At 43.9% G+C, this 15,684-nt stretch overlaps 1 protein-coding gene across 1 annotated transcript in view; it reads right to left on the bottom strand.

Moving 5' to 3' along the window:
- Positions 1 to 7,282: 7,282 nt before the first annotated feature.
- KCNH5 (potassium voltage-gated channel subfamily H member 5) overlaps positions 7,283 to 15,684 on the bottom strand; it is a 160,489-nt gene continuing 152,087 nt past the window's right edge. Inside the window, exon 11 of the mRNA XM_005491639.4 lies at positions 7,283 to 15,111. Within this exon, the coding sequence (XP_005491696.3) occupies positions 14,164 to 15,111 (948 nt within the window). The 3' untranslated portion in view covers positions 7,283 to 14,163. The remainder of the gene's footprint in view (positions 15,112 to 15,684) is intronic.

Below are 15,684 nucleotides of genomic sequence, written 5' to 3'. Positions count from 1 at the left end.
GCAGGAAATAAATTGATTCAATCTATTTCCTCATCCTATCTTTCTTAATTCTCTGCTAATTATTAGTAGGCAGACTCAGCACCTTCTGCCCTTTGGGTACCTTTGGAGCAGCAGTCTCACCTGCTCTCACTGGGATGGATCACACCCTTCTGCTCTCCGCAGGGGCTGATGACAGCCTGCTCCACTGCAATCAGATTTATTTGGAACCATGTTACTTTCCTGGAGAAAATGCCACAGGATTACCTGGGGAGGGATGGAAGGTTCATTAAATTGGTCAGTCCATCTTCCTGCCAATCAGCAGCAGTTCCTGGCAGGGCACACTCCAGCTCTGCTCCAGCAATGTTTCCTGAGTGCCTGCTGATGTGCTGCCAGCCTTGATGATGTTCAGAGCCAGCACCTTCCCAGGTCAGAGCACTCAGAGCCACTCCTCCTGCTGCCTGATCACTTTTCCTCCTCATGTGCTCCCCTCTGTGAGCACCACAGACAGCTCTTGCTGAAGGAGGTGTTGAGCAGCAGTAATCCCTGCAGCAGCACTTGGGAAGGAATCCTCCCTGGGACAGCTTTGCTGCTCTTTGGGAATGTCACCTCAGTGCCTCTGCCCCCTGCTGCCCACACACAAACATCCCTCTCAGGCTTGCTGGACCAGCCTGCTCATGCTTGAAAGTAATGATTTATACATTTCCTTTAGTGCAACCAAGTGAGCAAGAGGCTTTACTCAGACAGACCTGGCTAGATGGAAATTATTGACCAGGAGAAGGTCTCAAAGTGTCTAGAAAAATAGCTGACACCAGTGGCACACCTCTCTTTATCCATTTCTGAGTTGCGCATTGCAAAGGTTCAGGTGGCTTTCAATGCCCGGCTCAATTTGTGCCCTGAAATGAGCAGCTGTTTTATTTCTATGCAGACAGAGAATTTTCAGTGCTGAAGAACTTGCTTGGTCCATCTTCATTACTTCATTTAATCAGATGTGTAAGATGATCGTTTTAGCCTCATTCTCTGTCAAATAACAGAATCACAGAATCACAGAATGGTTTGGGCTGGAAGGGACCTTAAATCTCATTCAGTTCCAGCTCCTGCCATGGGCAGGGACACCTCTCACCATGCCAGGCTGCTCCAAGCCCCATCCAGCCCAGCCAGTGCAACATCACTGTGGAGAATTAGGAAAAATCTTCTGTAAGAAAGGTGCCTGTAAAGGGTGCTCTGATGTGAGGAGGGAGCTGGACTGAGCTAAGCCTCTGTCTCTGCCCTGTGCCCCTGCCCTGTGCTGGCTTACACATGTTGTTTATATCTGGATCCTAAACCAGGAGCAGCATCAGCCAGGGAGAATAAATCTTCATCCTGGTGTGTTGGATGATGCTCTCCTAAAGGGATTGAGATGTGCATATATTAACTTGTTTCCCTGGCTCCACAGGGCCTGTTTAGGCAGAGGTTATGAGCACAGGCAAAGCAGTTCTGCAAAGCAAAATGGGTGCCTCAGGGCCTCAGCAATTTTTGTGGCTGATCATGCATTTTGGAGAGCAGATTACAATCCAAACCCTGTCTGGGGTTGTGGAAGGAGTCTGGCATCTGGTGAGGGCTCATCCCATGGATAATGACAGGAATTGCCAGCTTGCTCAGGCACAGCTGCAAGACCCCCCAAACCAGGGCTGTCTGCCAAATCAGCTCCTGCAAATAAATCCATTTTTGCCTCATACCCTCATGCCCCATCCTGACAGTTCCCTTTCCAGCAAGGCTCCCAGGGCTGGGATGTACGGCCTTGACACTCTCCCAAATGCCCACTTGGAAGAAGCTGCTGTGCTGATGCTGCCAGCTCCCAGTCTGGCAAAAGCCAACCACAATTACAAAGGACAAGCAGCAGGAGCAGTCCCTGTTTTCTTCAGCAGTGGAAATTATGGCCTGTTCTACCAGGGTTTGAAGGCTTTAGCCTGTTCTCCCTCCAGTGCTGAGCCCAGGGTCTCCTCACCCCAGCTGAGGATGCTGAGAGGAGACTCAGAGAGTAAAAAAAATTAAAAGCTCCCCAATGAATATTTTACACCATAAATTGAAGAAGTTTCCTGCACCTGTCCCTACAGATGGCAAAACTTATCTGTGGACAACTAGATTTGGGTGCTTTATCCTCAAATTGAATTAATGCCACTCTGTCTCTCACACCTGTGATTACTCCACATCCAGACACCATTCCTGGCTGGGACAAAACCTGTAAGGTCTGGTCAAAGCCACTTGCAAGGGAATAGAAAAAACTCCACCAATTTCCACATGCTTTGGTTTCTGCACTGGAGCCCAAGAGCAATGGTGGTTTCAAGAACAGGTCAGCAATGTTGTGTGTGTTTATGTCAAAAAATCTCTTGTACCTTGGCACAGGCAGTTCTTTTGGGAATGCATTTGTAACCAAGCTAATGATGCAAGAAGCAAAGGGAGCCATGTCTTAGAAATTATTTAAATTTCCAAGTGAAACACTTCTGCCTCTATCCCACTGTCCTTCAAAATCTTCATTTTGTATCTGAAGTGTAATTTTTTTGAAGCAAGGTTACAGCAGCAAATAAAATGGAACATTTTATGAACAAAAGGTTTTAAGAAAACACTTATTTTCTACTTAGATAAAGTATTCCCTCTTCAGCCTGATTTGCTTGGGAGAGGGAATTGGAGGCTACAGAAATTTTATGGATGAGGTATCTGTGACCAGCTCAGCTTGATTTATTTCCTGTTGTCTTCAGGCTAACAAGGAGGAGGGTCAAGAACTGTTCCTATTGTCCTGTAGAGAAGCTCCATTGTAACAAGAGATTTATGTATCTCCCTCATCCCCAAACCACCTAAAAATAAGATTATGTTTTGCTCATTAATCTCAACAAATTGTGCTCTGCTTTGGTCAGGAAAACAAGAGCTATGGCTCTTATGGTGCTCAAGAAAAGTAAGGACACAAACACTCAAGGTCAATAAAATGCACTTTTTATTCTGTATCAATGAAAATATAGCCACATGTAAATAAAGACGTGTGGAAAAAAAAAAATCAACATTGATCCTCCCTGAAGAAGTACAGTTCATTGTGCTAAAACCCATTTTCCTTTGGGTTAGAAACAGTTGTCTGCCAATGCTTTAAAGTGACCCACAATTTTCCTAGTTGTTGAATTTTAGCAAACAGAAAAGTGCAACAAGAAGCTTCCTACAGATAAACCAATTTCCCCGAGCACACAGCAACGTCCAGGGGTGACAGGAGAGTCACAACCAACAAAAGCATCCCCAGCTCCCTCCTGGGCAGCACACAGGTGGCCAAGGGAGCATCCACTCTGCACAAACTGATGTGTGATTTCCAGCAGAAAGATGGTCCTTCCTTGCTGCAATTCCTGATTGCTTTGCAGGTTTCAGATATGGTAGCAGAGACGCATTCCTTTCATAGTTGTTTGCTTTCAAACGCTTTATTTTATTTTATTTTTTTCTCCTCTAGGTTTTTATAAGCTTCCTGCTGTCAAAACACAGTTCTCAATTGCTTTTGTAGAAATAATCCTGAAAGGCAGAGGCATTTAAAATCCTCACAAATCCTCAGTATATTAACAACAGCAAAAAAGATAGCTGGGCTGTTCAAAAATATTGTTGGGAACATGAATGTCATTTGCATTGGCTAGTGTACAAAGAGCAGCAAGTAGTAACAAAAAACACATCACCCCAGCAATAACCCTTTCCCCCAATTTCTTCCTTGCAAAAAAAAGAGTTTTCTCAAAATACTTTTCCTCCCCACAGTCCCGTGTCTGTGAATCACATACATTCAAAAGCAGCAGTCACTCTGTAGATCAGGTTTTCCAACGTGAGCTTTTAAAACCACTTGTTTTGCCCAAGTTCTCCATGAGGGTGGCACAAACACAATTATACCAGCTGGTGCTTTTTCAGCTAATGGGACACCTTGAAACTTGAACACAGAAAGTAAGGACCTCAGGGTAAAATAAAATAAATAAAAATAAAAGAGGATTTAAAGCTCACCATGCTTTCAAAGTCCTGCTAATGTTCATAGAAAGATTCCCACAAGCCAGGGATCCAGGGATTAGTCCCTGTTAGGTGCTGGAGGGTGGAGAGAGACACCACAGCACAAATGTGCCACAAATGTGGAGTGGGGAGTGCTGAGCAGGTGATACAAGGGAAGGAAAAAAATGCACATTACAATTTCAGCAGAAAAAATAAATAAATAGAATAAATAGAAGGCAGGTTATGCCAAGTTGGGGTGCTCAGCACAGCCCCATGGGTACCTTGTGAGGGCAGGCTGGTTTTTAGGTTAAACATCTCTGCAGGTTTGTACAGCAGCTCCTGCTCAGTTTAGTTTTATTGTCATTTTGGGTAAGGGGGGGAAGCCTAAGGAAAAAAACCTAGAAAAACAGTGCAATGTTTTGACTGTAATGAGGTCCCCTGCGATGACAATTCATTAAAAAATAATCTCCCCCTGCCACTAATTGTGATTATTCTGTGAACATGCTCCTACCAGGATACTTCTGCAAAGCTGAGGGTGCACAGATCGTGCCCACCCCTTGTCCCTCTTTCTTCCCAGTATAAATTCCCTAGATTTTTCTGCATTTAGGAGCCTAGGATGACTAGTTGCCTAAATGTGTGGGAACTCATAAGCATATCAAAGGGATGGGGGAGGCAGGGGAGGAAGCCTAAAACCCATGTGTCCCTCCCAGAGCCATGATTTCATCCTTCAAAGCCTGGTCTAGGGTGGGGATACACCTGAGGAACCCCCCACAAGCTGCCCCTTCCCTTCCCTGCTCTGCTCTAGGTGTGGACACGAACAGGACCCAAAAGTTGAGCACATCTGCCCACAGCTGGATCAGCAATGCTCAGCTGGAGGGCTGCATGGCAGGATTCAGCCTCACAGCCTCACCTGGTGCTCAGCCCCTTGTCTTTGTCATCATCTCTCTCTGTGGTGGCAATAATAGCTTTATTTTTAGCTGTGCTTCTCCCCAGAGGGAGTTTGCACAGCTTATGTACATATCTGGCTTGTGCAAGGATATTCCAGACAGCCGTGAATTTTGAGCAGTTACTTTGGATGGAAATTACTGACAGTTCAGACACCAAGAATGTGTCTTTTGGATTCCAAAATGTGTTAATTAAAAAGTGCCCTTTCCCTGATCGGGTCAGCTGATTTTTATGGCAATCCACCTTGCTGTCCCAATCTTCAAAGACATCCTCTACATTTCTGCATGCAGCATGCAGCATTTAGTAGGGCATGAAATCTTGGACCCATTTGCATTAGACAAGGGCCTGAAATTAAAATTCTAGTACCCACAGTTCTCAGTTTTGAGAAAGCTCAGCCCACGCTGGGACTCAGTGTCCTGGTCCCTCTGCACAAACTGTGCTAGAGAAATTAATGGAGAGACTTCCACTGACCTTAGAAGGAATATTTACACAAGATGCTCAAAGCTTGAAAATATTTACCTCCAAAACAGAGAACACAATTTAGAAGATCTGCTGAGACCACTTTACTGAACCACTCAGTCACTGGCTGGTATTTAAGCAGGACATTAAAAAATCTGCCCTTGCTACAATTCTTATTAGCATATTATTTCTCCTGAACACAAACAGCAAAACAGATCATTACCTCATTAAATCTGCTGATGCAACATCACTTAATCAATCTCCCCATTTCTACAGTTTGCTAGGCTAATGATCTAGGCAAGAAAACATAGGAGGAAGGAAGAGGCGAGAAAAAGATATAAACAAACAAATAAGGAAGGTAACACTTCATTTCATTGTGGAAAATATCCTGCTTCATATTATGTAGCTTTCAAAGCACAAAAATTAACTCAAGATACTCAGCTACACCTGCACATGAAAGCCCAGGCAGGGAAGTCTCTGTGCAGCAGAACAGTCAATGGGTATGTAAGGTTTATGAAGCATATCATGTCCTAATTCATGTGAGGGTGGTTGGCAGGACTAATGGGATTTTGTTACATAAACTGTGCTGATAAGGCATTGGAGCTTTAAACTGTTAGCAGGAGTATTTTTATGGCTGGCATGTTTTGCAGACAAGATATGGTGAACCTTTCCCTCTGCTTGCAGCCCCACAAGCTGCCCCACATCCCTTACAGGGCTGCAGAATCTCTTAAAGGACAAAAAATCAACAACCAACAAGGAAGGGGGGAACAAAGCTGCCCTAGGAGAAATGCTGCAGCATTTCCAGCTTTAGGAGCATCTCTGAACCCCTGTGAAACAGGGGCAGGGGGAGGCTGACACTGAGGTCAGCTGTGAGATGTGCCCATGGAAGGGAAATAGTGCCAACTACTACATTGGAGAAAACATGGTTTGTGTGCAAGTTTTCTGGGAAAGCTCGTTAGCCAGTTGTGCCCTCCACAGAAATGAGCCTCAGCTCCCCTTGTCTGAGTGCAGGGATTTTATTGGGACAGCTGAAAGGAACATTTACAGACCTGCTTCACACTTCAATGCTAATGAGCTTTTCCACTGGTATCAATAAATTCTCCTGCTCACAAGTTTAGCATTCCTTTGGCATGCATTGCCAGATAGATCCTTTATTGTCTTTCTGGTAGCTTGCCCAATTCCCACCAGGCAGATTTTTAAAACCCAAATCCTGCCTTATTGCTGGCTACTGCCTCTCTCACCCAATAAATTCAATTTACCACTTGATAGAATTAGGCAGTTGGTGGCCCTCAGCCCTTCCTTTAAACAGAAAAGAGATTTTTCTGGGAACCTACAGACCATCAACAGGCAGCAGGAAGGGCTGGGAGATGCCATTGCATCCTTGCACCCATAGTTCTTTTCTAAAAGTCCCATTGTGGGGGGATCCTGCAGAATAAAACCCTTTCTGGAATTGATTTCAGGAGAAAGATGTTCACACTCACACACTGATGACCTCAAAGGGATGAGCTCTGAACATGCACTGAGTGCAGTGGGGTTGCTGGTATTCAAAAAGCTGAATATAAACAACTGGTTGAGGTGATATTTCAGCTCTGAAATTTTAAGGTACAACCTGACTGAGATTGTTTGTAATGCCAGGACTCCTAATTATACCTAAAATAAAATGAAATATAAAAAAAAAATGAAGCTGTTGCCAAATAGCATTTGATGATTAGAGTGAAGAAGGCAGTAATTAATCCTGCAGGGACAACAGAGGACTAATTAGAAGCAGAGCAGAAATTTTGTTTTCCTTTAGAAAAAAAAATGCCTTTTTCCATGAGAGCTCAGATAAGACGCCCAATTTACAAACTGAACTGTGACCTCCAACTAATGGTCCTGGCAGCAGCCTTGGATGCAATTGAATTCCCAATGATTAGTCAGAAAGTGCTTTTTGTTTTCTTTTTTTTTTTTTTCTCATTTCTAGGAAATAAAAGTGGTGACAGAGAAAAGAGGTGGAACATGTCAGGAAACTCTACTGAAAACAAGTCCAGAACAGGAAAGTGCCCACATGTCTTGGCATTGGACACGGGGAGAAGCTGAGCAGAGCCTGAGGAAATACAGAGAAATGTTACTATCCCTAAATGGCACTGGTTCAAATTGCTGCTGGGGCTGAAGTTCACCCAAAGTGTAACTGGAGTAGGAATGGTCACACACATGGCAGAAGCTGGTGTCTCACTCCAGTTGCCCTTCTCAAAGTGGCTCATTAAAACCCACAAACACCCCAGTCCCTGCCATTCTGTGGAACACTGTGCTGCTCAAGAGTGTACAAAAGGACCACAAAACAAAATAAAATAAAATAAAATAAAATAAAATAAAATAAAATAAAATAAAATAAAATAAAATAAAATAAAATAAAATAAAATAAAATAAAATAAAATAAAATAAGATGAAGGTTTGTTTAATAAAATAATGCCCTGAGAGTGGCTCACCCTGTTATTCCTGTTTAATTTGGAGACTTGTTGCTAAGCCACAGATTGGGAAGGATTTTGTGAGCAACCCCATGAGCCATCATAGAGACTGAGGACATTACAGAGTCTGGGAAAACATCTAATAACGGAGCCAGTGTAAACCTTTGAATGTGCCTTGACAAGCAGGGAATAATCCTGGGAATGGGGCTTGGGCAGACCCCATGGATGTGCCCAGTCCCTTTGGACAAGCCCAGGCCTTTTCATCAATGGTGTGCACACATTGTGAGAGGAGCAGACTGAGTCAGAGGGATGAAAATCCAGAGGGATGAAAATCACCTCCAGATCCAGCCACTAACGAGAAACCTGCAAATTTCCTACAGCCTTGGATGTGCAGGTCGGCCAGAGCAGCACTGAAAACCAGCTCACATGCTATGGATATTTTGATGGCATTTTCAGACATGTAATCACCTTTCACTGGACTGGGGAAGAGGCTGGAAGAGGGTGTGGGTGTTGTTGATGTATCCATATCAGCCCACTGCTTCCAGAAACTGCATAGTCACCGAGACATTATTCTCAGTGTTTGGCACCAAGTGTGGATTTTAGCTGATGCCTGACTAAATGCTTAATTTATTTCTATGCCATAGTTTAGAATATGCCAGATTTCTCTGCTGTCTGTTTGATGAGTATTGGCTCTCACAGCTATTATCTGGAAAATTGGCAACACGCTCCTCCGCATGGTATTTAAACTGAAAATCAGAAAAAAATAGGACATAACTAAAAACCTTCAAATTTTACCTCCTGTTTGTGCTATTAAAATCTACAGAATCACCAAATGATAAAACAGAACTTGTGACTTTCTGGAAATCACTTGGTCCAACCCCCTCTGTTCATTGCAGGGCCAGCTGCAAATAGAGAGTCCATACACTGATGCTACATAATTTAGATACTATATTCCCCTTTCCAACAGGATTTTGGGATACTGGAAGAGCTTTGGCTCTCCTGAAGCCCACATTTTCCCCTAACAGCATATTTTTGAATATCCTTTAATGGACTTTCCTTGTCCCACAGGGGAAATAATTCTGCCAGCCTCATCCTGTCCTGGAGCAGAGAGGGCTGAGCCCAACCTAGCACAAAATCCTTTTTATAGGGCTTTTAATTAAGGCTAATTGATGTATTCATGGCAGGCAGCCAGACACAGAGTTGGTGCACACCAGTAGTCTCAGATTGTGGGCCAAACAAGCTTGCATCTCCAAGAAGAAAACAACAAAGAAAAGAACATATCTGCTTCATAGAAAACAGATAAAAGGTTTGTGAGAATACTGCCTCAGATCCCTCGTTCCACGTGCCATGCATCAGGGGGCTGATTAGCATAATATAAGAAATAAATACAATTTACTCAGCACGGCCTGGTCAAGCCCTTTTTAAATGCTTCTGCTATTTGAGTGTACAAAATCAATATGTGCCTTCTTGTCCCACTGTGCACTACAAGGTCAATTTTCTGCCTGGCTAAATGCACCCTCAGTAAGGATGATTTTAGTTTGTTTGTCATTTGTTAGATAGCACAGCACTGATCTTTGCACAATATTCTTTATGTCAGTAAGAACATTCACTGCTTCTCTGCCAGAAGAAATGTGGACTTTTTGTCAGTTCTAGCTCCCTTCAGCACTTTGCTTTAAGAACATATTACATTTGAAAATGCACCATAGCATATTAAACCAAATAAAACATGTAGAGATTGTGTTATCTTCTTGCACCAAAAAAATTAGGGGAGAGTCATAAAAAATATTCCCAGATGTGGAAATCTAGATGGATCAAACTTTTCCTCCTACAGCCTATTAAGAGCAATGTTAACAAAACCCATTCAAACCCTCCTCTGCAGGAAAATTGTATTTGAAAACCTTTTTTTAAAAAAATAAATCAGGTATCACTTTGACACCACCTCTCTTAGGGAAAAAAGTATTTATTTTAAAAGACAATCTGTCCAATTTTGACATCCAAAAAGACAGGCTTGAGTTTTCTAAATGCTCAAAATCCAAGTAAAAAAAGCAGAAATTTCTCACAATATATCCTTCTATGTCCTCACTCCCAAATTCCTATTAAAACTTTGGATTATTTTTTTGTTTTTCCCTCCAGTTCAGGACATCTTTTTCCCCTAAAACCCTCTAAGCTATTTCATGAGCACAACATCTGTTTTCTGACCCAGGCAATGATGTGGAATGGTCTCAGTTACTTCCAGGGCAACTGCTCTTGGCTTTGCAAAGAGTACAGCATTATTTCTGCAGCTTCCAGTCCTCTGAAACTGTCCTGGGATCCAAAATACATATTAAAGTCTGGTCTGATTATCAGATTCAGCCTTCACACCTGTGCAACAGGGTTACTCTCCATGTGGTGCTAAATGAAGACTGAACTTGAGTCTGGCAATGAGCCCAAACTCTGGTGCAGCATCAAGCCCCTACAGTTGTGCTACTTCTACAGAACACAGAGAAGAAAAATGGACAAAGCTTAAGCTTGTCACTTCCAGAATCAGCTCTGCTCTAACCCCCGTGCCCTGGCAAGGACAGGAAAAAAAAATTATAAATACAAACTCAGAAGAACTGAATCCTCACTACAACAGTTTTTTTTTTTTTTTCAGTAATAATCCTGAAGTGCTGTTCTATCTCTTATATGCAACATTACACCAAAAAAGCTATTAAAAGTACTCTAGTTCATTTGCTTTGGGAAGTGTTTACTTTTCTGTACACATTTTCTGTACACAATTTATTTCTATTCCAGAGTCCAGAAAGATAAAATCCACTGGTGTGCAGGTAAAATGCTTTGGACACACAAAGCACAGGGTAGGTGCTAAGGATGCTGTTCCCAGCATCTGGCAGGAACATCTGTACAGGTTTTGAGCTCTTACAGGAAAGGAAAGGAAAGCATGCAGCCAAGAGCTCCCTCCCCATGGTGTGTCACTGCTTGAGCACTGGCCTGGGTGGAAGTGACACCTTGGTGTCCTTATTGCACTTAATGACTACAGGTGGTTGCTTTCAGTCCAGCCTGAACTACAGGACTGTGAATCATGCTTTTGAACAGAGAAGGAAAGCCCCAGTCACTCATCACATCATGCACAATGACATCTCCACGAGGGGACAATGACAATCCCGTGGGAGACGAACTGCTGACGACTCCATGAAGCAACAGGTAATGCTCCCAAACACTGATTTTGGAGGCAAAGTCCTTCAGAATTGCACCAGTCATTGCCAACCCCACAAACTGGGCCTCCCCCAGAACACAGAGCCTGGGACAGCCCATCCACAGGGTGTCCATCACACACTCCACTGCTTTGTGCAAGGTACAAGCTGGTTCCACTGAACTGGCAATGGACAGTGCTGGGATATCAGAGTCAAAGCAGCACTAGAAATAGACCTGGAGACACTGTATTTGTTCCATGGACTTGGTATTTTACACTATTTAGCCACTCACTACACATTTGAACCACTCAAGCTGCACTTGAACTGTAATAGACATTCTGGGCCTGCCCAAATGATTTTCAAGGTCAGACGAATCCTGTTAACACATTCTCTCATTGTAAAGTGGCACAAAGTTACACCTGACTTGCAAGATAAACCTAAACAGAGATCCCTTTGCATGCCATGCAGTTCTACCTAGAATTAATATCAGTCATAGAGAAAGAAAAGCAGTCTGTCACAAAGGCAGAGGAATTAAGGCTAAAGCTTTCTAACAAAGCCAATCCCCATTATCCTGCTGTCTCTTTTACAGCATCACTTCATGGCAGGTTCATGCATTCCAGGAATTTTAACAAAGCCTGGCCCCCAGACTGAGGCTGATGGCTCAGCTATTCACCAGGCAGCCCTGGGCAGTGGCTGTGTGTCTGTCTACACCACCAGACCAAGTCAGGCAAGAACATTCAACACTTGACATCTTGGCACTTGAACTGTACCCACAAGGTCTGTGCAGACTCCTGTAACTCCCTAAGCCCACAACACCCCATTCTTTCAGAGTCCCATGGTGGGAATTTTCACAGGAATGGGAAGTCCTGTTGTTTTGCAGGTGCAGGTTGTTCTTGCAGTCCAAACCACGGCTGCAGAGTCATGGATTTGCACTTGTGTCAGAACAGCAGCTGCAAAATACAGCTGAAAATTCTAACAGAGGCAACTGCAGCTGCTGAGAACTAAAATGAGAATGAGCGTTTGGCCTGACCACCAGGCTTTGGGGAGGGCTGTGCCCTACTGTGGCTTTTTGTTCTTCCCCCCCCCCCCCCCCTTTTTTTTTTTCTCTAATTTCTCTAAGAAAGAGGCAAAAACAGGACAGAAAAAACTGTCATCTCCCCAAAAGCCTCCATGAGTTAACACAACAGAAGCAATGACTTTTGGAGCTCTATGGGTTTGCATTTCACAGTCAAAGATATGTTCTCCCTAAGATGTTGATTCCTAATTGCCACTACTGCAAATGATGGTTTGTTTGGGTTTAGGGGTTTTGTTAGTTTTTCAGGATGTGAAGTCTAGTTTTCTAATGTTAAAAAATGGATCTAATACTGGTGTTTAGAATGCTCACTAATTATACCCTTGTATTTGATATACCTGAATCATAGTGATGCCTTGTGGTACATCCATGTTTTACTCCAGGCACTTTTGAAAACAGGATCTTGATACAAGAGGTCATTTAAGCCAGAGCCAGGGGGAATCCTTCTCTGAAGGGGCCACTGTCCTCTGCTGGGTTGGCCTCAAACTATACCAGGTAACACCTCTGAAGCTGCAATGGCAATTTCTGCTAGGCATCTTGTGTACCTGGATTCAAACCAGTGCAAATGGAGAGGCAAAAACCCTCACCACACTCAGGGGCAGAGTCCCGAAGTCCAGCTCCAAACAGGAGACCAAACAAGATCCAGTGCAAAGCCCGCTCTGTTGCAGCCCTGCAAAGCCAGCAGCTCCAGCCCAGGAGTGGAGAGGGGGTCTGAGCACAGCCCAAGGCTGGCAGATGCTGATGGGAGGCAGCTAAGAGAAGGGACAGAACCTCTGACACCAGCCTGAGGGACTCAGTGTGTGTGGGACCTGTGGGCACTGCAAACTTGCTCCTGAAACGTGGCCCCTCCATGCACTGAAACCTGCAGGAGCCCCAGGCAGGAGCACTCCAGGCAGGGCTCCATCCCCCAGAACACCCACCACCCTCCCAGCATCATCCAAGCACCTTGGACTACACAGAACTACACCCTGACCAATTATTGTCTCTTTTTCTAAAAGCAGCTGCAGACTGATAAATGACCTCATGGAAGAGAGTGGAGGGGGATTTACTGCAGCCTTTTAACTTCAGGCTTTCAAATCTGCTCCCGTTGTTCCCAAGAAGCTGAACTGTGAGTGTTCTCTCCCTTGCTCAGACCTCGTGCAAATTCTTTCCGCCAGGGGCAATAGGGGGGACAGGGGGAGAGCAACCTCAACCCCACAAAAATGGGACATGCTAATGAAGATACTGACAGAACCGGACACCACCACTGAGTGCTGCAAAGAGAATTTACATAATGTTACTCTAACAGTTCAGTAAAAATGACATCAGTAAAAGGAGGCTTTCAAGAAATAAGTTACCCCCAAACACTCAGGGAGTGCAACTGAGTTTCTGTTAGTTTCATTTTGTTACATAAATCACCATTGTTATTATTATTATTATTATTATTATTTCTTACTTACGATGTTAAAAGAGCAGGAGGATACTTGAAATAAAAGGCTGTGCATGCACAATACCCACACAAATAAATTCCAGTGTTCCACCCTAGCACCAGGCACGGTGCCCTTCCCTGCCCACTGAGCTGAGCCCTCCCTTTAGGAGGAGTAGGGGAATTCATCACCAAATATACAGTATAGTCATGGAATGATACCAGGAAACAAACAATACTAACAGGAGTCTGAACGTGTCCTTCACGTCATATTAATCTACTGTTTAACTCGGCAGAAAAGACAGTGAGGAAATAAAAGCTCAATTCACCCAGCCTGAGATCAAAACTGTCATGGCAATATTGGCAGGTTAGACCCTGATTCTTTAAATAGTACATTGCCTTTGTTAAACAAAAGTCATTCTTTTATTACATAATAGAGATTATAAATAAATGTAAAGTGTGCATGCAGTCAACTGCATATTATACAAGCAATATCTATGTTAATAATTGCTTTCTTTGGCAGGCCAGAATCCAGCTGGACATGCAATATTTACATATCAAAATCCTTGGTGTGTTCAAGTCATATTGGATGCAAGTGAAAATATATATGTATATATATTTACCGTATACACACACATTTATATATATATATGTATAAAGGTATATATACACCTCTGCATATATACTGTATACATATATACACATAGGTATATGCTAAAAGTGGATTTCATCTTTTTCAGATTCGGGTGATGCAGGCCTCGAAACACTAAAAATATCCTGACAGGATATCTGGGGAGGGGACTGGGGTGATAAATGAGACTTGGGGGAAGAGAGCTGGGATACGTTCTTTTCAGACAATATTTTTAAAATTTCTGCCACCTGCTTCTCAAGGGCAGCCATCCTGCTGCTTAGCAGCTGGATATCTTCTTTGAGTTCGTGCTTGACTTCCTGCAGCGTGGTTTGTAAGGCCTGCTCAGGAATGGGGTAGAAAGGACACCTAGCATCCGCCTGGATGGGGCTGTGCTCCAGGGGGCTGCGAGTCTCACCAGCTTTATCCAAGCGAAGGTCACTTTTTGTGATCCCACTGTCACAAGAGTCTGTTTTCCTCAGTGGGTTTTTATTTACACCGTTCTCCGAGTCATTGGACTTGGGGTCATCGGACAGCAACCCCATGGACTCGGCCTTTGTGACGTTGTTCCAGTCCTCCTTCTTCTCCTCGTGGGCGCCCATGGTGTTCTTCAGCCGGAGCCAGCCCTTCCCGTTCCCGTTCTTCATCCTCATGGGGCTGTTCACCTTGAGGCATTTCTGCTCTCCGTTCCCATTTGGCTTCAGCTCCATCACGTCGCGGTTGTTCTGCTTCACGGCCTCGCTGCTTTTCATGTAGGCCAGGGTGGTCTGGATGGGCGTGATCTGGGACACGGTGACCACGCTGGTGCCCGTGATGGAGGCCCCGTTCTGCACGCTCCTGCTCTCCACCTGCAGCTGGTTCCGCTCGGGGTCGGCATGGCTGGAGCCCTGGTTGCGCATCTCCTTCTGCTGTTTGAATTTCTGGAAGAGCTTCCGCACGGGGTGGTCCACGGGGATGCTCAGGGTCACCTCGTTCTTCTGGCGCAGGCGCTCCTCTTCCTCCTTCTTGACGTCGCTGATCTTCCTGAAGATGATCTGTGGGGGGATAAATCCACGACAGAGTCAGGACCCAAAGGACACCGCATGAAAATATTAATTTGAGATGGGTAATAAGTCTTGAGAACAGCCATTTCTCTCTTTATTCTTAATTCTGATCTTCCCTTCCATCTTAATTTTTTGTAGTGATTTCAAATGGAGCTGATCAAGACACAGCAACCTCAAGGTTAACCACTATAGATAGGGTACTTATGTCACAGACATATTTTCTGAAAAATCCTTTCCTTAGGATTTTTCCTCCTGAGAAGCTGAGAGGCCTCAGGAACAAAATGTAAACATTGATTATCTGTTGCTGTGGAATGCAACAGGTGCATCTGTGATTGGCCCATGTTGGTTGTTTCTAATTAATGGCCAATCACAGCTGGCTCGGACTCTGTCTGAGATACAAGCCTTTGTTATCATTCCTTCTTTTTCTACTCTTAGCCAGCCTTCTGATGAAATCTTTTCTTCTATTCTTTCAGTATAGTTTTAATAAAATATATAAAATAAAATAATAAATCAAGCCTTCTGAAACATGGAGTCAGATCCTCATCCTGGGACCCCTGTGAACAC

This window comes from Zonotrichia albicollis, chromosome 6 (genome assembly GCF_047830755.1).
Source record: "Zonotrichia albicollis isolate bZonAlb1 chromosome 6, bZonAlb1.hap1, whole genome shotgun sequence".
Lineage (NCBI taxonomy): Eukaryota > Metazoa > Chordata > Aves > Passeriformes > Passerellidae > Zonotrichia > Zonotrichia albicollis.
This window is presented reverse-complemented; position numbering and strand designations above follow the sequence as displayed.